Source organism: Phytophthora cinnamomi, assembly GCF_018691715.1.
Source record: "Phytophthora cinnamomi strain GKB4 chromosome Unknown Contig68, whole genome shotgun sequence".
Classification (NCBI taxonomy): domain Eukaryota; phylum Oomycota; class Peronosporomycetes; order Peronosporales; family Peronosporaceae; genus Phytophthora; species Phytophthora cinnamomi.
The window spans coordinates 620485-643415 of record NW_027151001.1 but is presented as its reverse complement, the minus strand read 5'-3'; the positions used below and the strand labels follow the sequence as shown (position 1 = coordinate 643415).

Below are 22931 nucleotides of genomic sequence, written 5' to 3'. Positions count from 1 at the left end.
TCCCGTCTCCACGAGCTGGTCGATGATCACTCCAAACGTTTTGCGGATCAAGTCACGGGTCTCGAATGCAGCCTGCTGGGTTTTGTTGTGTAGCAACTCGCCCATGCAGTTGTTTGTGACCTTGGGGATATCATACAGCACAAGGTTTGACTTGCTCACAATTACCCTAATGTCGTCGACTGCCACGTTCGTCTCATTGCGGAGATCACTAACAGTGGAAACGACACGGTCAGTGAGGCGCTTGAGCTCCCATCCGCACGTCGTGTTGGAATTCAAGAGATCTTGCAAGTCTTCCACTTTGGCTTCAGCTGTATCAGCAGTGACGTTGTGCTTCAGGAAGTTCATGAAAGTCTGTGCGTCCGATGTGATTTCGTCACCGTTGTTCACGACTTCTTTCACAATATTTTCCACGATAACGAGCACCGCACTGACATATTTTGCGCCGGCAGGAACTGGAATTCCAAGACATGTACATACCGCTACAGGCAGATCCACTACCACAGCGTCAGACTGATAGGCTGCATCGAGCAGAGCTTCATGCGTATTAGCTCCCGATTCTTGGATAATTGTCAAGTATCGCAAAAGTGACTTGATCACCTTCACCATGTTCGTAGCACAATTGACAACAAGCGCGACCTCTTTAAACGTGGTCAGGATCTCACCAAACACGCCGTCAGTCGCAACATTGAGCGCCACGGCGATCACGGAAAATATTTTCTTGAGCGTGTCGATTAGACAGTCCCCATTTTGAGGAAGGCATTCATCGCCGCACGTAACAGGATAAGACATCGGACAGTACGTGATGCAGTCGTCGCCATTTTTACCGTACCCTAGGGGGCAAATGTTGTGGCTGTCGAAGTCTTCGGTCTTGCGATAGCACGCCTTGTCGGTGGGAGTACCGATCGTGGGACCAACCCAGTTGCGGATTGAAGTGCTGTAGGTAACGAAGCCCGAACCAGATCCAGATCCGATATCCGTTCCCATGTCGTCCGTCAGCGATACTCCTTTTGCTCCGATTCGAGTCCAAATGGCACCGATCTGATCAACTTCATCGCCAGCGCGACCATAGAACCCGCTTAGCTGGTAGCCAGCGGGCGCAGAAGCTGATCCCTTGTTATCCGTCTGGGTTCCTCCCGAGATCGAGTTGCCCAAGTTTGTCCCCAAATTGAGGTAGAATACGCGGGTATGGTCGTGTTTCTTGTCCCAGTGAGCCTCGATGGAGTTGATATACTCCCCCTCTGCAAGAAGAAGCGTTTTGTCGACACCACCCGCTCCACCATGCACCATGTAAACTTCTGCGGGGTTTGATACATGAAGCGATACGGCATCGACGCGTTTGTCCGAACGAATCGTGACTCCAGCCATAGTTTGCTCCAGCACAAGCGTGTTGACATCCGAAAATGCAGTGCCATGTGGGCCACCGTACAAAGTACCGAGCTGGATGTCTTCATCTACAACTTCCGGGGCTTCCGTTGCTGTCGCTTCAATAACCTTGATACTCGTCCAGATCGCACCAAGTCGGTCGATCTCGTCGCCATCACGACCGAAGAACCCACTCAATTGGTATCCGTCCGGTGCAGTCACCACGCCTCGCTCATCAGTAGGTTTTCCATTTTCGACGGAGTTTCCCTTGTTTGTGGTGAACTTGAGATAGAACACACGTGTGTGGGCGTTGTGTTGGCCCCAGTGGGCCTCCATCGAGGTAACATACTCCCCATCGGCAAGTGCGAGCGTCTTATCGGATCCACCGTTGCCTCCATGTTTGAAGCTCAGAGGTGTAGGTGCTGAGATTGTCAAGCTGACACCGTCAACTCGATCGGCACCACGGACAGTGATCGAACTCACTGTCTGTCCTGACGATGCTGAAGGTTCATCCGTGAATTCACTACCGTGGGGTCCTCCGAACACATCGCTCAGCTCAATTCCTGCAATCTTGCTAGGCTTCACGTGCTGCTCGCCGCTACCGGACACGGACGCATCCGGAGCTTCCTGTGTCTGACCAACTTCTGACTGGCCCACATTTACCGAGACAGATCCTGAGCCGGAACCCGCTCCGCCAGCGGGAGCTACCGTTCCGGGTCCTGCAGCGTCGATTCGAGCCCAGATAGCACCAAGTAGATCCACTTCATCACCGTCTTGACCAACAAACCCGCCGAGCTGGAAACCCGCAGGCGCAGTCACTGTCGCGCTGGAATCGGTAGTACTTCCTCCGGCAAGCGAATTGCCCGCACTGGTCAGGAATTTCAGGTAGAAGACGCGCGTGTGGCCACTTTTCTTGCCCCAGTGTACTTCCATCGACGTAATGTACTCTTTCGCGCCGAGCACAAGCGTTTGGTCACTTCCACCGCTCCCACCGTGCGTGAACGTCAACGGCGTTGGTTTCGATATAACCAGGGTCAAACCATCGACTCGGTCACCAGCACGGAGTGTTAGCGAACTCACAGTTTGTCCAGCGGCGACTGAGGCTTGGTCCGAAAACGCCGTTCCGTGCGGACCTCCGTAAGTTTGACTGAGCTGGACCGAGTCATCTGAAGATGCCCCAAGAATGAACACGACAACCAACACCAACAGTGTCCGGAATGCTATTCGAGCCACCATCCGACCTGAGGTCAATTTCGACAATGAGGACGTTTTCGAAGAAACGAAATGTGTTCGGTCTCAGCGTGATGACGCCGCAGGTGATACTGAAAGAGACCACGACCCTAGCTGGAAACACTATCGCGGCAGTCGTGGCCGTGGAGAACCTTACCATGCAACAGTCAGGATAAGGCTTTGGATGGGATTTCACTTGGAAATGTATCTTCAGCAAGTGATCATGGGATCGGGATAGAAAAGATTGAGATAGGCGCCCCTGATCGATTACCGAAATTCGTGTTCGCGCGTTGTTGAAGTGTTGACAGGGAAATGCACATCAAAACACAACCTGCAGATTCAGGCGGATGTAGATGATAATATCCAGCATTCTAACGAGATCACTAACCTAGCACACATATTCGACACTAACTAACTAAACAAAACGCTAATCCATAAAAGTCAGCGACAATAAGCCGCACGATCTCTAAGTGACATTGATCCGCACATGCATCGTGATGTGGCCGCCCTCCGACGATCGCGGAATCCAAAGCAGCAGCGAGCCGCCACCCGAACCAGGCAAGCCCAAAATTCCGGGGCGCCACCGATCCAGGTACATGTTCTTGTCTTGCAACTCCGGGATCGTAGCATCCCACGTCACGACGTCGCCCGCCCCAACATCAATATCAGCGTACTTGTCACCTCCCGTGTGGATCACCACCGTCACATCCTTGGTGTCAACGCTCTCGAAAACAATGTGCACAACCCCGTCGCTCGACTTGGTCCACGAACCATAACTTCCCTCAAACTCTTCATCCACAGTTGTAAGGCCGAGCTCGTCGAGCAGCATACCATCATCAATTTCGCCGAGGTACGCAGTCGGTCCCACATATCGGCTGGACAAACTGCGAGCCCATGTACGCGATACCCGTTGGGTCGATGGTCGACAGCACGACGAGACCCATGTTCGCCACCTTCAGTATGTACTCGTCATCGGCCACATCCTTGCCCGTGTCCGTCGTGCCCGTGTCAATAAGCTGGTCGACGATCACGCCGAACGTCTTTCGAAGCATATCTCGCGTGTGGAAAGCTGCCGTCCTAGTTTTGGTGGCGAGAAGTTCCCCCATACAGTTGTTGGTGACTGGGGATGTCGTTGAGAACCGTGGCAGACTTGTATACAATCACTCGAACATCGTCGGGTGCAGCATTGTGTGTTTTGTTACGAACATCGTTGATCGCGAAAACCACGCGGTCAGTGAGACTCTTGAGCGCCCACCCACAAGTAGAGTTCTTGTCGATCAGCTCCTGGAGCTCGTCAACGGTTGTAGATGACGAGTTGAGCGCACCGCTGCCCGTGAGTAAATCCAGCGCGTTCGCCCCTGTCGAGAGAATCTTGTCACCGTTCGTAATAGCCTGCTTCACGATACCCTCGACGATGGTGAGCGCAGTGTCAGCGAAAACGGCTCCCCCAGGAACCGGAAGTCCGAGACACACGCACACAGCCACTGGGAGATCGATAAGCACCACATTTGCTTGGTAAGCCACTGTGAGAAGCTGCTCGGTATCTCCTTGAGGCGCTGCTGTTTGCTGGTAGCGCATATAGAAGATCAAGGATCGGACCACTGAGACGATGTTCGCGGCGCAGGTGATAGCCCACTTTGCGGTCTTGTACGCCGCCAAAATCTCTCCGAACGCGCCTCCAGTCGCTGCATTTAACGCCACCGCGACGACAGAACCAATCTTGGAGAGAACCGCAAGCGCACAGTCGTCATTTTGGGGAATACACTCTAAAGCACAAGACACGGGGTAAGCCATGGGGCATTGCGTGATGCAGTCATCGTCGTCTTTGCCGTAGCCCAGCGGACAAATGTTGTTGCTGTCGAACGGGACCGTCTTCCGGTAGCATGCCGTGTCACTGGCAGCGCCGATCGTTGGGCCCACCCAGTTACGAATTGTCGTGCCGTACGTGCCATTACCTGTGCCTGCGAGGTTCGTAAGCTCAATATTCGTAGCCGAAATTCTCGTCCAGATAACACCAAGTTGATCAACTTCATCTTCTGCGCGACCGTGGAATCCGCTAAGCTGGAAACCTTCAGGGGCAGTGGCGGTACCCTTGTCATCGGTAGGTGTTCCACCCGAGATTGTGTTTCCAGCGCTAGTCGTGAAGCTGACGTAGAAGACACGCGTGTGGTCATTCTTCTTGCCCCAATGCGCTTCCATTGACGTAATATACTCGCCAGGACCAAGCGTGAGAGTCTGGTCCGAGCCGCCTTTGCCACCGTGGTTCATCGTCACCTCAGCGGGAGCAGAAACCTGCAGAGTCACCGCGTCAACTCGCTTAGCGGACCGGACAGTAAGAGAGCTGACTGTCTGCCCAAACTTGATCGAGTTGATGTCCGAGAACGCGATTCCGTGAGGGCCACCGAAAATCTCGCTTAGAACAATGTCTTCATCTGCAGATGCAACAGCAGCTGCTGGTTCTTCGACAACCTCAATGCTCGTCCAAACTACGCCAAGTAGATCAATCTCGTAGCCGTCACGCCCGAAGAATCCTCCAAGTTGATAACCCTCTGGCGCAGTAATTGCGCTGCTTTCATCAGTTTGAGACCCTGCTGAGACGGAGTTGCCGGCGCTGGTGCCGAAATTGAGATAGAAGATGCGCGTGGGGCCATCCTTTTGTCCCCAGTGAGCCTCCATGGACGTGATGTACTCGCTTTCGCCAAGTTTGAGGGTGTACGGATCTCCTCCAGTGCCACCGTGTGTGAACGTTTGAGTCTTTGGTCCGGAAACTTCGAGAGTGAGACCATCGACACGCTTTGCGCCACGGACGGTAAGCGATGTGATCGTTTGTCCCGAAGTAGCTGAGGGTTGATCAGAGAACTGGTTGCCGTGGGGTCCACCAAACGACTCACTTAGCTGAACAGCTCGCTTCATTTTCGTGGTTGTACCTCCAGATGCCATTGACCCTGCATTTGCTGGCTTCGGAGCTTCCTCGGGCACTAGTGTCGGCGCTGGAGTTAGTGCGGCTGAAACCAGCTCAATGCTTGTCCAAACTGCACCGAGCGTGTCGATCTCGTCTCCGTCACGGCCGAAGAATCCACCAAGCTGGAAGCCCTCAGGAGCAGTGACAGAACTCTTATCATCCGTCATCGTTCCTCCCGAGACCGTGTTGCCCGCGCTGGTTCCAAAGCTCAAGTAGAAAATACGAGTGTGGTCATTTTTCTTGCCCCAATGGGCCTCCATCGACGTAACATACTCGCCAGCAGGCGAGCGTCAGCTTGTTCTCCGTTCCACCGGTTCCACCGTGACTGAATGTGGTTGCTTTCGGCGCGGTTACTTCGAGCGCGACACCATCGACACGCTCTCCTGCTCGAATTGTAATGGAAGCAACGGTTTGGCCCGAGGTAGCTGCAGATTCATCTGAAAACTCGGTGCCGCGTGGGCCTCCAAAGCTTTCACTAAGTTGCATAGAATCCTCCACCGAAATGGCAGGCGCTGCCGATACTGGAGTTGGAGTATCCGTAGCTGGTGCTGGTGCTTCTGTAGCCGCTGGAGCAGGAGGGGGGGCTCTGTGCCAGCTGGAGCCTCTTCCGATGGAACTGGAGATGGAGCAGGAGCAGGAGCTGGGGCTTCTGTTGCGGGGGCAGGTGGGTCTGTGGCTGGTGGAGGTGTGTCTGCCGCAATTCGCGTCCAGATTGCGCCCAGCAGGTCAATCTTGTCACCGTCTCGACCAAAGAATCCTCCGAGTTGGAAGCCCTCGGGTGCCGTCACCGAGTTCTTGTCGTCTATCATAGATCCTCTAGAGATCGAGTTGCCTGCACTTGCCTAAGTTCAGGTAGAAAATGCGCGTGTGATCGTTCTTCTTGCCCCAATGGGCCTCCATCGAGGTAATGTGCTCATCCGCTCCGAGCGTGAGTGTGTTGGGGTCTCCGCCACTTCCGCCATGAGTGAAAGTCACTACGGTTGGCACTTTAACTTCCAAACTAAGACCGTCGATGCGTTCACCCGCCCGAATCGTAATGGAGCCGATGGTCTGACCGGCCGCCACCGAGGCTTGGTCGGAAAATTCATTGCCGTGAGGGCCACCGAAACTCTCACTGAGCTGCACCAGGTCGTCCGAGTGAACACCAGGTGCAACCACTTGAAGCAAACACGCCAATGTTTGAAAAAACATCCGCCCCATTCCCACCGAAAGCTGCTGCTTTCGAGACGCTTGAAGCGGCGGCAGCGAAAGTGGAAATGGTAATTCACCATTTCCATTGGTGATGTGTACAGTACAACGTCACTCCTCTAATCGCGCAGTGAAAGCGGGCTATCCAATTTAGTCCTGGCCCACTTGCACCACTTCATCCTGCGATTGACAGCAGGATAAATTCCAGGATGATATATCCGCAAGTTCGCCAATGGCGACTCCGCTTCATAGGCATTCTGGCCAACCACGACTCCATAGCGGAAATTCTATACAGATCAAAACAACAGCGATACCGACTGAATAAAATTGCTCGGGGGATCTAACTCAAATCCTGAAGTCGTCTCACTTCAGATTCGCAGGCGAATGACGGTGGTAAGCCCCGTTCACTGGTCGCAGCTGGTGTAAGTAACCTTCGCTGAAACTTGTGTGATCATGTGAGACTGATGACTGATGTATCGCACGTCGTAGAGTACCCGAGACCTCTATCAAGGCTTCGAGTTGAAGCAGACTTTGGTTTCGGTCTTCAGCGGGAATTATGCCAAGTTACATGGAAATCGCCAGAAATTATACGGCGTGTTGTACTGGCACCAGCGGGTTGCACCTCGCTGCCTCGCTCGCCGAGCAATGACAGCTCCATATTCAACGAGCTGACGACGAAACTAACTCACTACAGTATTATGATATAATAGTCCATTAAACTAGGATCTCGCCCTGCAATTCATTAACTAACATTGATACGCACATGCATGTCGAGATGACCGCCCTGCGACGACCGCGGGATCCAGAGCACTAGCGAGCCTCCTCCAGAACCAGGCAAACCCAGAAGTCCCGGACGCCAGCGATCCAAGTACATGGTCTTGTCCTGCAGCTCCGGAATCGTAGCGTCCCACGTCACAGTCTCCCCGGCGCCGACTTTCACTTCGGCGTACTTGTCACCTCCCGAATGAATGACAACCGTCACGTCCTCGGTGTCCACGCTCTCCAAACTGAGGTGGACGACACCGTCTCCCTTCTTGGTCCATGTGCCATAACTTCCTTCAAAAGCCTCGTCCACCGTCGTCAGACCGAGAGCATCGTAAAGCGTGCCGTCGTCGATCTCGCCGAGATAAGCGGTGGGTCCGCAGATTGGCTGCACGAACTGAGAAGCCATGTACGCGATACCGGTAGGATCGATCATCGACAGCGCCACGAGACCCATGTTGGACACCTTGAGCATGTACTCGTCTTCCGCTACAGATTTGCCCATGTCCGTCGTGCCGGTCTCAATGAGCTCGTCGATAATTACCCCAAACGTCTTTCGAAGCATATCGCGGGTCTCGTAAGCCGCCGTGAGCGTCTTGTTGCCTAGAAGTTCTCCCATGCAGTAGTTGGTCACGGCGGGGATGTCGTTCAGCACAATTGGGGATTGATACACGCTCACGCGAATGTCATCAACGTTCACACCCGGCGTGGCGTTGCGAATTTCGTTAACCGAACGAACGACGTGGTCCGTCAGGCGCTTCAGCTCATACCCGCAGCTGGAGTTGGTATCCATGAGGTCTTGAAGCTCGTCGACGGTTGAGTCGGTTGTGTTTAGTGCGCCGGAGCCCGTGAGCAGGTTCAACACGTTTTCAGCGGTCGATACAATCTCGTCGCCGTTGGTGATGGCTTGCTTCACGATGCCTTCCACAATCTTCAACACTGTGTCGGCAAACTTAGCGTTAGCAGGAACGGGTAGACCCAGGCAGGTGCACACAGCCACCGGCAGGTCGTACACCACGACGTCGAGCTGGTAGGCTACCACGAGCAGCTCTGCAGTGTCTCCTTCAGGTGCCGACGTTTGCCGGTACCGGAGATAGTAGATGAGACCGCGAATCACCGTGATAATATTCGCCGCACAAGTGATCGCCCACTTCGCCGCCTTGTAGGCTGTGAGAATGTCTCCAAAGACACCAGCAGTGGCAGCATTCAGAGCTACAGTAACAACTGAGCCGATCTTCGAGAGGACCTCGAGAGTGCAGTCGTCGTTTTGAGGGATGCATTCTAATGAGCACGATACTGGATACGACAACGGGCACTGAGCAATACAGTCGCTGCCGTCCTTGCCGTAGCCCAACGGGCAAATGTTGGTGCTGTTGTAGTCTACCGATTTCCGGTAGCAAGCCGTATCGCTGGATTCGCCGATGGTAGGCCCCACCCAGTTTCGGATGGTGGTCCCGTACATTAGACTAGAGCTCTCCTCCACATCGGTCAGCGACAGATCCGTGGCCGAGATCCTTGTCCAGATGGCTCCTAGCTGATCCACTTCATCTTCTGCGCGGCCGTAGAAACCGGCAAGTTGAAATCCATCAGGAGCAGTAGCAGTAGCCTTGTCATCGGTCTGTGTTCCTCCGGAAATGGAGTGACCAGCGCTCGTTACGATTTTCAGATAGAATACACGCGTGTGGTCATCTTTCTTCCCCCAATGAGCCTCCATCGACGTGATGTACTCACCCGCGCCAAGCGTAAGCGTGGCATCGGTTCCTCCTGAACCTCCGTGGTTCATGGTAACCTCCTCTGGCGCTGCAACCTGCAGCGTCACAGCATCTACGCGTTCACCGGAGCGAATGGTAATAGAGCTCACAGATTGCTGGAACTTGATCGAGTTGATGTCTGAGAACGCGACGCCGTGGGGGCCTCCATACAGATCACTGAGGGCAATATCACTGTCCGACACAGTTGTAGTTGTCGAGCTTCCTGAGCTTGTCGTGGTAGCCTCAATACTCGTCCAAACCGCGCCAAGCAGATCAATCTCGTCTCCGTCACGGCCAAAGAATCCGCCCAACTGGTACCCGTCGGGTGCGCTCACAGAGCCACTTTGATCAGTTTGTGTTCCTCCCGACACGGTGTTCCCAGCGCTAGTACCAAAGCTCAGGTAGAAGATTCGGGTGTGTCCGTCTTTTTGGCCCCAATGAGCTTCCATTGACGTGATATACTCTCCCGAACCAAGCACAAGAATATTGTCTGTCCCGCCAGTTCCCCCGTGTGTGAAAGTCTGCGCTGTCGGGGCTGAAATTTGAAGGGAGAGACCGTCAACGCGGTCGCCTGCACGAACAGTGAGGGAGGTGATCGTTTGTCCCGACGTAGCCAAAGACAAGTCCGAGAACTCAGTGCCGTGAGGACCCCCAAAACTCTGGCTTAGCCGAGTGGGAGACCCCGATGAAGTTGGCGCAGTGGTGCTCGGAGATTCGGATACTATGAGGGTCCCATCGTCCGCACTTGAGCTTGTTGCCGTCGTTGATTCTGCTGACGAACCTGTCGAAGTCGACGGTGACAGATCCGTTTGGGTCACGGAGCTTTGATCTACCGACGATGACACATCCGTTTGGGTAGCAGAGTTCTGCTCGACCGACACCGACGAGGTGTCTGTTGCTGCTTGTGAAGCCGATGCTGACGCAGACGAATCGTTGACAGGGCCCACTGTTCCGGTGCTCTCCACCGTGGTATCGATACTTGCCCAGATTGCGCCGAGTAGATCGATTTCATCGCCGTCACGACCAAAGAACCCGGCTAGCTGGTATCCATCGGGAGCAGTCACAGATCCCGCCGAGTCTGTCTGCGTTCCACCTGAGACCGAGTTGCCTGCACTCGTGCCGAAGCTGAGGTAGAAGATGCGGGCGTGACCATCCTTCTTACCCCAATGAGCCACCATCGACGTGATGTATTCGCCCGTCCCGAGTGTGAGCGTGTTGTCAGTGCCTCCCGTTCCGCCGTGAGTGAATGTTTGAGCCGTAGGCGACGACACCCCGAGCGAAATGCCGTCGACCCGATCACCCGCGCGAATGGTGATGAAGCTGACGGTCTCTGCTGCGACTACCGAGGCCTCATCCGAGAATTCACTTCCATGAGGTCCTCCGAAGGTGTCACTCAGCTGAACGGCATTGTCCGACACAACCTGGCCAGCGGCAACGAGAAGCACGAAGACAACTGCTCGTAATAGAGCCACAGTCGCCATGGCAACGTCTGCTCTTCAGACGCCGGCTTCTGCCACTGCAGCCCCTCTGTGTCTGAGGCTGCAAAATCGAGAATGACCAACCTCTTGCAAGTCCATGCGGAGACCTGGCAGCGGATGTTATGGTTGCCTCGTTTAGACAGCGATACCTCTTGCAACCACGGTGGAAAGGCACTCCTCGACAGGATAGGGGACTAGGGATTGGCACTGCTGACCGAGATGACATGGTGCCACTGGCGCGTTAGTGCCTTCCGGATAGTCGCAGTGGACAATGCACCAACTCGTAGGCCTCTGGTTTGTTGCATATTTCGAAGTACTTATGCAGTTCTTAGACAATAAACTAGAACCCGCTTGGTTCTGACGCAACCAAAAGGTGTCATGAGATGAACTATGCAGTGTATTCGGACAGCATAGCGGCGACGAGTGTAGGGTGTATCTGAGGGCCGATTTATGAAGCTGGAGGTGATTGCTCTGGAGTTGCGCGGGGAGCAGCTGGTCATGCATTGACTGGTGCATCTGCATGGCAGGAGCCTCGAGATTCAAACCCACGACACTGTAATTGTACCTCTTCAACTTGCAGTCCTCGCGGCAGGTGTGATTTGGAAAGTCACTACATGTGCCCCAGTAGGCGATCATCGCTGTTGAGAGTTCCCAGTGTTTCTCAAATCCGCGCGAACACTGACCGACTGCCTCCGTACATGTATGAATATAGTGATCATGAGATCGGGGATGCTCCAGAAATGCGGGCGCGATTACCGAGATCGACGTTTGACAAGATGTGCACGGGTCACATGAAAAGATTTTCGTTTGCAACATACCAGGGTACCCCACCGATCCGTAAAATCGGCTGCGAGGTACACGATGAAGCGTGGTTAGACATGTTGCAGATGACTGGAAGTCTGCGTGGTTTGCTGAGATGTAGCTAGTGCGGCATAGCAACTTTACTGTGCAAAGTGACACTGGATTTGCGGTCCTCAACGCCGCCAGGTACACATCAAGCTCATCTGGTCAGAAGGGTGGTTTCCGTTATCCACATCCATAATATGTATGATATTATAATACATGATCTCCTTTGTGACGCCACGCCCATGAGCGTTGCTTCTGGAAAACTCAATGCATGACCATCGCACTACAGTATTATTATTCTAGCAAAAACTCATCGCCACTTATACACATCACTACGAAAACATACATATCGCTGAGTCGTTTAGCTTGGGTTGATGCGCACGTGCATCTCGAGGTGGCCTCCCTCCGACGACCGCGGGACCCAGAGCAACAGCGACCCGCCTCCAGAACCAGGCAGACCGAGAATTCCAGGACGCCACCGATCCAAGTACAACGTCTTGTCCTGCAACTCTGGGATCGTGGCATCCCACGTCACGGTCGCTCCAGCGCTCACCTTGATCTCGGCGTATTTGCTACCACCAGAGTGGATGACTACCTTCACGTCGTCAATGTCCACGCTCTCCAGGATGAGATGAACAATGCCGTCTCCCTTCTTGGTCCACGTGCCGTAGCTGCCGATGAACGCTTCGTCGACAGTTTTGAGACCGAGTGCATCGGACAATCGGCCGTCGTCGATCTCACCTAGGTATGCAGTCGGGCCGCAGATCGGCTGCACGAACTGCGATGCCATGTACGCGATACCCGTCGGGTCGATGGTCGACAGCACGACGAGACCCATGTTCGCCACCTTCAACATGTAGTCGTCCTTCGCTACATTTTTGCCCATGTCTGTCGTGCCCGTGTCAATCAGCTGGTCGACGATCACGCCGAACGTTTTCCGAAGCATATCGCGCGTCTCGAATGCGGCTGTCAACGTCTTGCTGCCTAAAACTTCACCCATGCACATATTCGTCACGGCGGGGATGTCGTTCATCACGATCGAAGACTTGTACACTCTCACGCGAACATCGTTAGCAGAGGCGTCAGGTGTCGAATTGCGAGCGACGTTCACTGCGCGCACGACGTGATCGGTGAGGCGCTTGAGCTCGTAGCCGCAGCTCGAATTCTTGTTGATTAAATCTTGGAGATCGTCCACGGTCGATTTTGACGTGCCGTTAAGTGCACCAGTACCCGTGAGCAACTTGAGCACGTTTTCTCCGGTCGATACGATTTCGTCGCCGTTGGTGATGGCTTGCTTGACGATACCCTCGACAACCACGAGCACCATATCGGCAAACTGAGCGTTTTTGGGAACGGGAAGACCAAGGCATGTGCACACTGCTAAAGGTAGGTCGTATACCACAACATCGGTTTGGTAAGCTGCCGCGAGCAGCTCGGCTGTATCTCCTTGGGGCGCCGTCGTTTGTCTGTAGCGGAGGTAGTAGATGAGACCGCGGACCGCCGTGACAACATTCGCGGCGCAGGTTACGGCCCACTTGGCAGTCTTGTAAGCCGCGTATATATCCCCGAACACGCCTGCAGTGGCCAGGTTGAGTGCCACGGCGACGACAGATCCGATTTTCGACAGCGCTTCAAGGACGCAGTCGTCATTCTGTGGAATGCACTCCAACGAACATTGCACCGGGTATGACAGTGGACACTGAGCCTGGCAGTTGGTGTCCTCCTTGCCGTAGCCCAGCGGACAAATGTTGTTGCTGTCGAAATCCACCGATTTGCGATAGCAGGCGGTATCGCTTGACTCTCCGATGGTTGGCCCCACCCAGTTGCGAATGGTAGTCCCGTACATGATTCCGGACCCGGAGCTCTCTTCTTCGTCCGTGAGTGATAGGTCCTTTGCGGAGATTCTCGTCCAGATAGCTCCTAGCTGGTCAACCTCACCTTCGGCCCGGCCATAGAAACCAGCCAGCTGAAAACCATCGGGGGCTTTTGCGACGGCATTGTCGTCTGTCTTGGTTCCTCCAGAGATCGAGTTCCCCTTATTGGTCTCAAAGTTGAGATAAAATACTCGAGTGTGGTCATCCTTTTTGCCCCAGTGGGCCTCCATCGATGTGATAAATTCTCCGGGAGCAAGCGTAAGAGTCTTTTCCTCTCCACCATTGCCACCATGGGACATCGTCACCTCAGCGGGAGCCTGAATTTGTAGAGTGATGGCGTCCACACGTTTATCTGAGCGGACCGTGATCGAGCTAACAGTTTGCGAGAACTTGATCGAATCGATATCCGAGAAAGCATTTCCGTGCGGTCCTCCGTAGAGAGGACTTAGAACAATATCTTCGTCCGACACGGCCACTGCCGGATTGCTGCCTGACGTTCCTGCTCCAGCGCCCGAGGTTGGGTTATCTTTCACTACAGCGATGCTTGTCCACACGACGCCCAGCAGATCAACTTCATCACCGTCACGACCGAAAAAGCCACCGAGCTGATAGCCGTCCGGTGCAGTAACAGAGCCCTTTTCATCCGTTTGGGTGCCTGCTGAGACGGAGTTACCGGCACTTGTGCCGAAATTCAGATAGAAGATGCGAGTGTGACCCCCCTTTTGTCCCCAGTGAGCTTCCATCGACGTGATATACTCACCTTTCCCGAGCTTGAGGGTGTAGGGATCACCCCCGGTACCACCGTGTGTGAACGTTTGAGCCTTTGGCCCGGAGACTTCGAGAGAGAGACCATCGATACGATTGGCACCACGAACAGTGAGCGAGGCGATGGTTTGTCCTGACGTAGCTGCGGACTGATCCGAGAATTCGTTGCCGTGAGGGCCACCGAAGGTCTCGCTGAGTCGTACAGCAGGACCAGTAGGTGCTGGTGCACCGGCACTGGACGAATCCGAAGAACCTTTACTCGTTGACGCCGGAGGAGCCGATCCCGAACCTGCTGGCGATTTTGGTGAGCTTGGAGTCGCTGGAGTTGTTACGGATCCGGAGCCTGCAGTAGACCCTAATGAACTAGTAGGTCTAGAACCCGAAGTAGCAGGGGCTACAGATTCAGAGCTGGCAGGTGGAGCTGCCGCTGAAGCCGGTTCTGCTGTGCCATCACCTGCGGGAATTGGTACCTGGGCTGGCGCGACGGTGCCTGGGGTGTCGTCTGCTGCTTGAATACTAGACCAGATAGCGCCTAGGGTATCGATTTCGTCGCCGTCACGACCAAAGAAGCCTCCCAGTTGATAGCCTTTGGGTGCTGTCACTGATCCTTTCGAGTCGGTTTGTGAACCTCCCGAGATTGAGTTACCAGCGCTAGTGCCGAAATTCAGATAGAAGATGCGAGTGTGGCCGCTCTTTTCGCCCCAATGAGCCTCCATTGATGTGATGTGCTCGCCCTTCGCAAGCGTGAGAGTGTTGCCGGTTCCACCAGTTCCTCCGTGTGTGAATGTCTGCGCTGTGGGTGCCGATATCCCCAACGAAACCCCGTCAACGCGATCACCTGCCCTGACGGTGATAGAAGTGATAGTTTGCCCAGACACGACGGACGCTTGGTCGGAGAAATCATTCCCGTGCGGTCCACCGAAGGACTCACTCAACTGTACAGCATCGTCTGAAGCAACCTCTTGGACTGTGACGAGGACTGTGAATGCTATAATCTGCAGCGCCGTGGCCAGTACTCGAAGTACCATGGTGAAAGTATAATGTGAGCCCGGCCTGCAGGTTCGAGACTAATTCAAGCGTAAAGTACTACAATACGTGTGCACCCGAGACCGGAAAACCAAGAATGATAGGACGTTGGGGCCCCCTGTCTCAATCAGGGTTTTTGCCATGTTACATGTACGTACCTAAACTACAGTTCATATACCGTGATCAGGTTTGAGGTTGTGTAATGTACATCTTGGGATAGATTGCTGTGCTGTCGCTTGCACTTCGTCTGCTTGTTGGTTGGGTGTTGCTCTATCATAGAGCCTCTGTCGTCACGTACGAAGTCACTTCGTTTCATACCCGGAAGCTTATCGGGAATTGTCGAGCGCGAATGCCTTGGTTTGCAGCAGAATAATCCATAGCTTTGATAGCACTTTGATCCTAGCCGTAGAGTGTTGTCGAAGTTCGTAGAGCAACGGCAAAAGATTTCCTCAATTTCGGTACGAACAGTACAACGTCACAGCAGCCAAAGCATGTGGGCGAGGGCATGTGGGCTTCCCGAAACTTCTCTGCACGAAATGAGCCGGGCAGATTCGACGCTCTCATCGTTGACATCTTTCGCCGCTTTGCCTCGCGGGAAGGTCATTGTTCCGACCTCATTCGTTGGCACTGGCATTGATGGTTGCCAACCATCAACTATTAGTTGGCATCGTTAATAAATCTGGCGCTTTGGCAAATTCTGTGCTGAAGAACATGCACTCACACCAGCTTTCGCAGCTGTGCTACTTGCACAGTGCAGGCACTCGGAACGTGCGCAAGTTGCATGCGAAGTTTTGCCAGCCACGCCACAAAACCATCGCCCTGCTGCTGTCAAATCGGGGGATGAGAATCCGAAGTACCGTAAACCACGGGTTCATTGCAACACTCGTAAAAAGTTCCGTCCTAAATAATTTGTTGGCAAATTAGGAATTTTTACGGCGTAAAAACCAAACGTGATCAGTCATTGCATAATTTACGGATTTGAAGAAATGCTTAGCCTTTTCCATATACATGTAATACAACTATTTGTATTGTGGTTTGCAGATATTTTGTCGCTCGGATTTAGGGCTTAGATCGATCTCTGAGATAAAATAATTCGAAGACATCAAAATGCGAGACGGTAGTGAATCGACCTCCAGGCGTAGGTAAGTCGCACCACCTCTTCCTACTTAACATAACGGGCGCATCGTTGGTTCTTAGGACACCGAGGTAACGTCGCCGGCCACTGCTACTCCGGTACGGCTCTATTGGATGTGTTTAACGGCTCATTAGCTTCGTCTGTGAGTGCACGTGCGGCTCCTGCATCACTCGGCTTTCCGCTTCTCTTTGGCGCGAGCTGCACTCCGCCATGTAAGACCACATGATACTGCACTACCATTTCACTTTAGGAAAAGCGTTTCGTATGAACTGCTGTAGCTCCTCTAAATAAAAATGTAGGGTGCGCTTTCACGTACTTTCGAACACGGGTAACCACGACACTCGGCCAACGCGACGAGCGGTTAGTTCGATCTCCTTCATCAACCACACCATCGGTCAAAAACAACTTGTACCAACGTTGCAGTGTTCGCATGTTAAGCCAAAATATATCGCTAACATACTGCATACAGATTCCATACACATGCATAAGAAACACAGCTCGCCAACGGTAGTCGAGAGAGTACAAACTGCACTTGTGCAAGGTGAAGGTTTTCGGAAGCTGTGGTGCTTCGACAGATCAGCAGCGCGATCTGCCGACCACTCGTCAAGTGTCCAGATGTAAGTGTCCAATTGCATATGTTATATACATAAAGCGCGGCATTATAATCCGTACACAGCCATCGCGATTTAAAATAAATCGGCCCGAATTGCGTTTTTGGATCGGCAATTCGACCACAGATAGCGTAAATCGATATCGATATTGAGGCTGGCGATTATAACTTGGAGGATTTAATGGCCATCTGTTTTTATATCCGGCGCCAGATATTATAACTCGGGCAAATCACTAGGTGAAAACGACAAACGCATTGCAAAGCATAATAAAATAAAGCGTTGTGTCACCCTCATATATCTGATCTCTGCACCGTTTTTGCCGAAAACCTGACAGTTTTTACGAGTTGCGGTGAACCCGTGGTTTACGGTACGCGTTTGAAATGAAGAAAACTGATTTTGTGTGGTGGATTTTATAATAGATTATACCGACGTTGGCTGGAACAGCGAACGACTCGGATAGTAGTAGTTAGCTTGTGCTGGTACGATCCCATCTTAAGGCGTCAACTATACGATGGAATTCGTTTTCCCCAGTCCACGACCACGGCGCAGAGGTATAAGAGCAAAAATCTGCAGCTACTATAATACAGGACTCATCTAACGTTAGAAGACATGTAGCCTGGCATCTATCTCACAGACGAGAGTGTACTCACGATTTGAGATTCTGTGGGCAACCACCAGGCTGGAGGCTGCAGCTTAAGGAGCGGCTACCGTCATCGCATCGGTGTGTATTGAAGGATCGTTGCTCGACGACGATCCCGGTAGAACGCCCCAACAATGAGTTTGAGTGCACGACAAAGCTTGAGGTGGATTATTGATTTTGCGAATGCGTCGAGTCTGGTGCGCTGGATCGAGCTCCATCAATTTGGCCGCAACAGTGTCCACCTTGGCGGACTCCAGGGAAAAGACCGCCATCACGTACACCACGGCCGGAAGGAGAACGCTCACGACCATCACCCCCTTCATAGCCACACGCTTGTTCCTAGCGATTTGATGTCTTTGTCGAGCCCTCGATTTCTTCACCCGCTCTGTCACGAAGACTGTCCTCTGATTTGGTATCAAGATGGCACCCGAAGTGATGGGCTCCGTCTCCATCTTGGCACTCTGCCTTCTAGCCACTGCAAAGCCCGGTTGTCCTGTGCAAGTCCAAATTGAATAGTGAGATCGATCTTAGTCGTGCAAGTTCCAAATTGTTTCTGGCTGCGGATTCGGCGGTCGACAGAAAAATCAACGGCTCACAGCGCCAGCCATGAAGTGGCGTTCTGAGACATCGAAGTACCTACCACACAAAAGATTTCCTGTCTCTCCACAAACCTGTCATTTACAACACTAGTCGCTGTTGATAGCTCTTTGCAGCACCCCTTGACGAGGATTAGGCACCAGCTTTATTGTTGAAGCCATTTTTCATGAACTTGTGTTATTCGGCTTAGTTGCACCGATGCTTCGTTATGGCACCAGTTGATGCATTTCCTTTTTCGTTCCCACGAGCAACAAGAAAGACATTCAAAAGAAATCTGAAAATCTTGGTGTCGTTCCGAGGAACAAAGAGGTGTACTCAATTTATATGCTGACGGTATCAATGGCAGTACTAGATAGCACTCGAACCAGCTGAACGTACGATGAAGTCTCCAGCGCCACAGCTTTCGTGTCTTATACAAATGCGGTTGCTGCAAAGCACACAAGGTTCGAGCTCGCATCTACATGTAGACGCGAGGCTACAGTAGTTTATCGAAACCAGGAGAAATCGCGTTCAGACATCGATTGGTTTCAGCTCCGACGGGTCTTTTGCTTTTTGCGCCCGCCAGTATGCCTTCGTAAATCATTGATGGTAGCTGTTCATGAATACACTTACCAAAATCGCTCGCAATAGTATTGTAGCTGCAAGAATAATTCAGTCACCAGCTAAAATCCACGACCTACTGATTGCAAGTGCTGGTTTGAGTCGTGACTCGAGCTTGAAGTGAACGTGTCTAGCGCTGGGTATCCGATCATGATGGATACTCGATCAACAATTGCGCCGGGGACGATTCGATCGTTAGCAGTCGACCCGAAGATGCGGAACATAAAAGTGATTTCAACATTAACACGTCAGAGTACCCAAGATTCAGTTGCAATAAACTCGGGTCCACAGCATAGGGTCCCACGGCAAGTGAAACTTTTGCTCTTGTTGCAATACCAAAGAACGACGAAACATCCCTAGATTGGATGCTGAGGCGCTGTAGGAATAGCTTTGTTGGTCGATGACGCTCGAGCGAATATCTTGTTTGTTGGTGGTGAGCTCCACGATATCCGTTCCGCGGTCGGCCGGCGTCACTGCAAACGTCTGAGTTCCATTTGTCAGACGCAGAATTGTTGGGATGTCTTCCCCAACAGTGTTAGGAAAACTGCCAAGAGCACACTGGGAGCGCGCTGAGCAAAATATCAGTTGATGAATAGACGCACATGTAGTCGCTGAAATGCAGGAAACGCGTGTCGCCAATGGAACGCGAATGTCCACTTGATTCATCTTAACTTCGTCGAAAACACTATTGCTGCCACCAATACGCACAATTGCAGTCGTGCTTTCCTCTTCGTTTGTGCTAACACTGGAATAGTCCAGTCGACTCTATCTTCCCGGGAATTAGCGGCAGAATGGTACTTCGGTAGTGAACATTAAGTGTAGCAGACACGGGTGCAGTAGGTGTCATGTTGGCGAAGAAAGAATGGGTTATATCGAATGGGGACGAATACTTGAGGCTGAGACATAGTAGTGTCCCGGTGCAATTCATAGAAGCGGTTGAGGTTGCAACAAACTCGTACGCTGTCGGGTGCTGAGAGCTGATATCGCCACACTGCATGTGGAGAGTTTCGCAGTCGGTGGGTGGGTCATTCCCGCTATGTCCGGTACCACAAATCATGTACTCGAGCCTCCATCGGCTGGTAGAATCACCGATGAAGACGTCAGCTCGATCAACCGCTCTATGGTCTTTTATTTCGACCTTCTTGGATTGAAGGACGAAACCTTTTGTCCCCAAAATCAAAAACGGAATGAGCGTAGCAAAGTCGCCGAGCTCGAAGTACGTCTAGTTACATATACTAACGATCATTCAGCTAAATGTTTAGCTTTTCGTGGCCATTTAGCTCGCGTTGATCCTCGCATGCATATTGAGGTGCCCTCCGTCCGACGACCGCGGAATCCAAAGCAGGAGCGAACCGCCTCCAGAACCAGGGATGCCCATGATACCCGGACGCCAGCAATCCAAATACAAGGTCTTGTCCTGAAGCTCTGGAATTGTAGCTTCCCAAGTGACTGTCCCGCCGGCAGCTACGTCCACTTCAGCATATTTGTCTCCACCCGAATGAATCACGACCGTCACGTCCTTATCGTCAGCGCTTTCAAAGCTGAGGTGAACAACGCCGTCTCCCTTCTTGGTCCACGTGCCGTAGCTGCCGATGAACGCTTCGTCGACAGTTTTGAGACCGAGTGCATCGGACAATCGGCCGTCGTCGATCTCACCTAGGTATGCAGTCGGGCCGCAGATCGGCTGCACGAACTGCGATGCCATGTACGCGATACCCGTCGGGTCGATGGTCGACAGCACGACGAGACCCATGTTCGCCACCTTCAACATGTAGTCGTCCTTCGCTACATTCTTGCCCATGTCTGTCGTGCCCGTGTCAATCAGCTGGTCGACGATCACGCCGAACGTTTTCCGAAGCATATCGCGCGTCTCGAATGCGGCTGTCAACGTCTTGCTGCCTAAGACTTCACCCATGCACATATTCGTCACGGCGGGGATGTCGTTCATCACGATCGAAGACTTGTACACTCTCACGCGAACATCGTTAGCAGAGGCGTCAGGTGTCGAATTGCGAGCGACGTTCACTGCGCGCACGACGTGATCGGTGAGGCGCTTGAGCTCGTAGCCGCAGCTCGAGTTCTTGTTGATTAAATCTTGGAGATCGTCCACGGTCGATTTTGACGTGCCGTTAAGTGCACCAGTACCCGTGAGCAACTTGAGCACGTTTTCTCCGGTCGATACGATTTCATCGCCGTTGGTGATGGCTTGCTTGACGATACCCTCGACAACCACGAGCACCATATCGGCATACTGGGCTTTCTTCGGAATGGGGAAGCCCATGCAAACACACACCGCCACCGGTAGATCGAATAAGACAACATCCGCTTGGTACGCAACGGTAAGCAATTCGGCTGTATCTCCTTGAGGCGTTGAGGTTTGCCTATAGCGGAGGTAGTAGATGAGACCGCGGACTACTTTGACGATGCTTGCAGCGCAGGTGATAGCCCGCTTGGCGCTCTTAAAGGCTGAGTACATACTACCGAACACACCTCCGGTGGCCACGTTCAGTGCCACAGCAACGACAGATCCGATTTTATGGAGTACTGCAAGCGCACAATCGTCGTTTTGAGGGAGACACTCCGCGAAACACTCGACAGGGTAGGCCAGCGGGCATTGTGTCATACAATCATCATCGTCATTGCTGTATCCCAACGGACACACCTTGTTTCCGCCAAAACCTACTGACTTGCGATAGCAAGCCGCATCGCCTGCTATGCCAATTGTGGGCCCCACCCGATTGCGAATTGTAGTAACATACGAGACGCCAGAACTAAAATTCTCCATCTCATCCGTGAGCGATAGATCCTTAACGGACATCCTTGTCCAGATCGCACCGATCTGGTCAATGTTTCCGCTTCCTCCACCAGTAGCGCGACCGTAGAAACCAGCAAGTTGAAACCCACTAGGAGCAGTCACGACTGTGCTGTCTTCTGTCTTCGACCCTCCCGACACTGAGTTTTTAGCATTGGTGATAAAATTGAGGTAGAACAATTCTCCCGGTGATTGGATCTGCAACGTCAGTCCATCGATTCGAGCACCGGCGCAAATTGTAATGGAGCTTGCTAACTGTGAGAATTTGACTGACTGGATGTCTGAGAATGCCGTTCCACGTGGTCCGCCATAAAGACCGCTCAGCTGCATGTCTTCGCCGTCTTTCGAACTTGGAGAGGGTTGTGCAACTGCAATACTATTCCACACAACCCCGAGTCTGTAAATCTCCTGGCCGCCTCGGCCGAAAAATCCCCCCAGCTGATAACCTTCAGGCGTAGTCACAGTCGCGCTGTAGTCAGTGGCCGATCCGCCGGAGACAGAGCGACCCGTACTCGTGACGAATTTGAGGTAGTAGATGCGCGTGCGTTGATTTGTGTGTCGGTTCTAGTCCCAGTGTACTTCCATCGATGTGATGTACTCCCCTGTGCCGAGCGAGAGCGCGTTGTTCGAGTCGCTGACTCCGTCGTAACCATGGACGAATTTTTGTGCGGTAGGCGCGCTAACTTCCAGTGTGATTCCGTCGATGCGAGCACCGGCACGAATGGCGATAGAGCTGACAGTCTGTCCGGAAGTAACCAAGGCTTGGTCTGAAAACTCGGAGCCATGAGGCCCTCCGAATACTTCGCTCAATTGAGTGGCTGGGCCGGCTGGTGATGGTGTAGGTGACTCCGATACAATTATTACGTCTGGGGCTGCCGCTACGGATCCGTCGGTGGAAGAACTTGCCGAATGAGACTCAAACTCAAGTTGAGTTTGAATTGCCGGGTGTAGAGTTTCTGGGGGGGCAGTATCAGGAACAGGTGTGGCGGGGGCAGGTGTGGATGTGGCGGGAATAGCCGACCAAATCGCGCCCAGAAGATCGATTCTACCATTATCACCTCTACCGTGGAACCCTGCCAATTGATAGCCCGGAGGCGCGGTCACAGATCCCGTGTGGTCAGTCAGCGTCCCCGTAGACACCGAGTTGCCGAGATTCGTGGCAAACTTGAGGTAGAAGACGCGGGTGTGTTGGTCGGTGTGTCGGTTTTTGTCCCAGTGTGCCTCCATGGACGTGATGTACTCTCCTCCACCAAGTTGCATCACGCTGTTAGTGTTGCTAGTCCCGCCGTAAC

General features: G+C 52.9%; 1 protein-coding gene across 1 annotated transcript; it reads right to left on the bottom strand.

Annotated features, from left to right (window-relative positions):
* Nucleotides 1-2438: 2438 nt before the first annotated feature.
* Nucleotides 2439-21069, bottom strand: IUM83_07782 (Adenylate kinase 2; the record flags this gene model as incomplete). The annotated part of the gene is made up of 4 exons (XM_067932105.1): nucleotides 2439-2528; nucleotides 3799-4553; nucleotides 12321-13208; nucleotides 20484-21069. The coding sequence occupies 4 exons, from the start codon at nucleotides 21067-21069 to the stop codon at nucleotides 2439-2441; spliced, it is 2319 nt and encodes a 772-aa protein (XP_067786395.1).
* Nucleotides 21070-22931: the final 1862 nt, after the last annotated feature.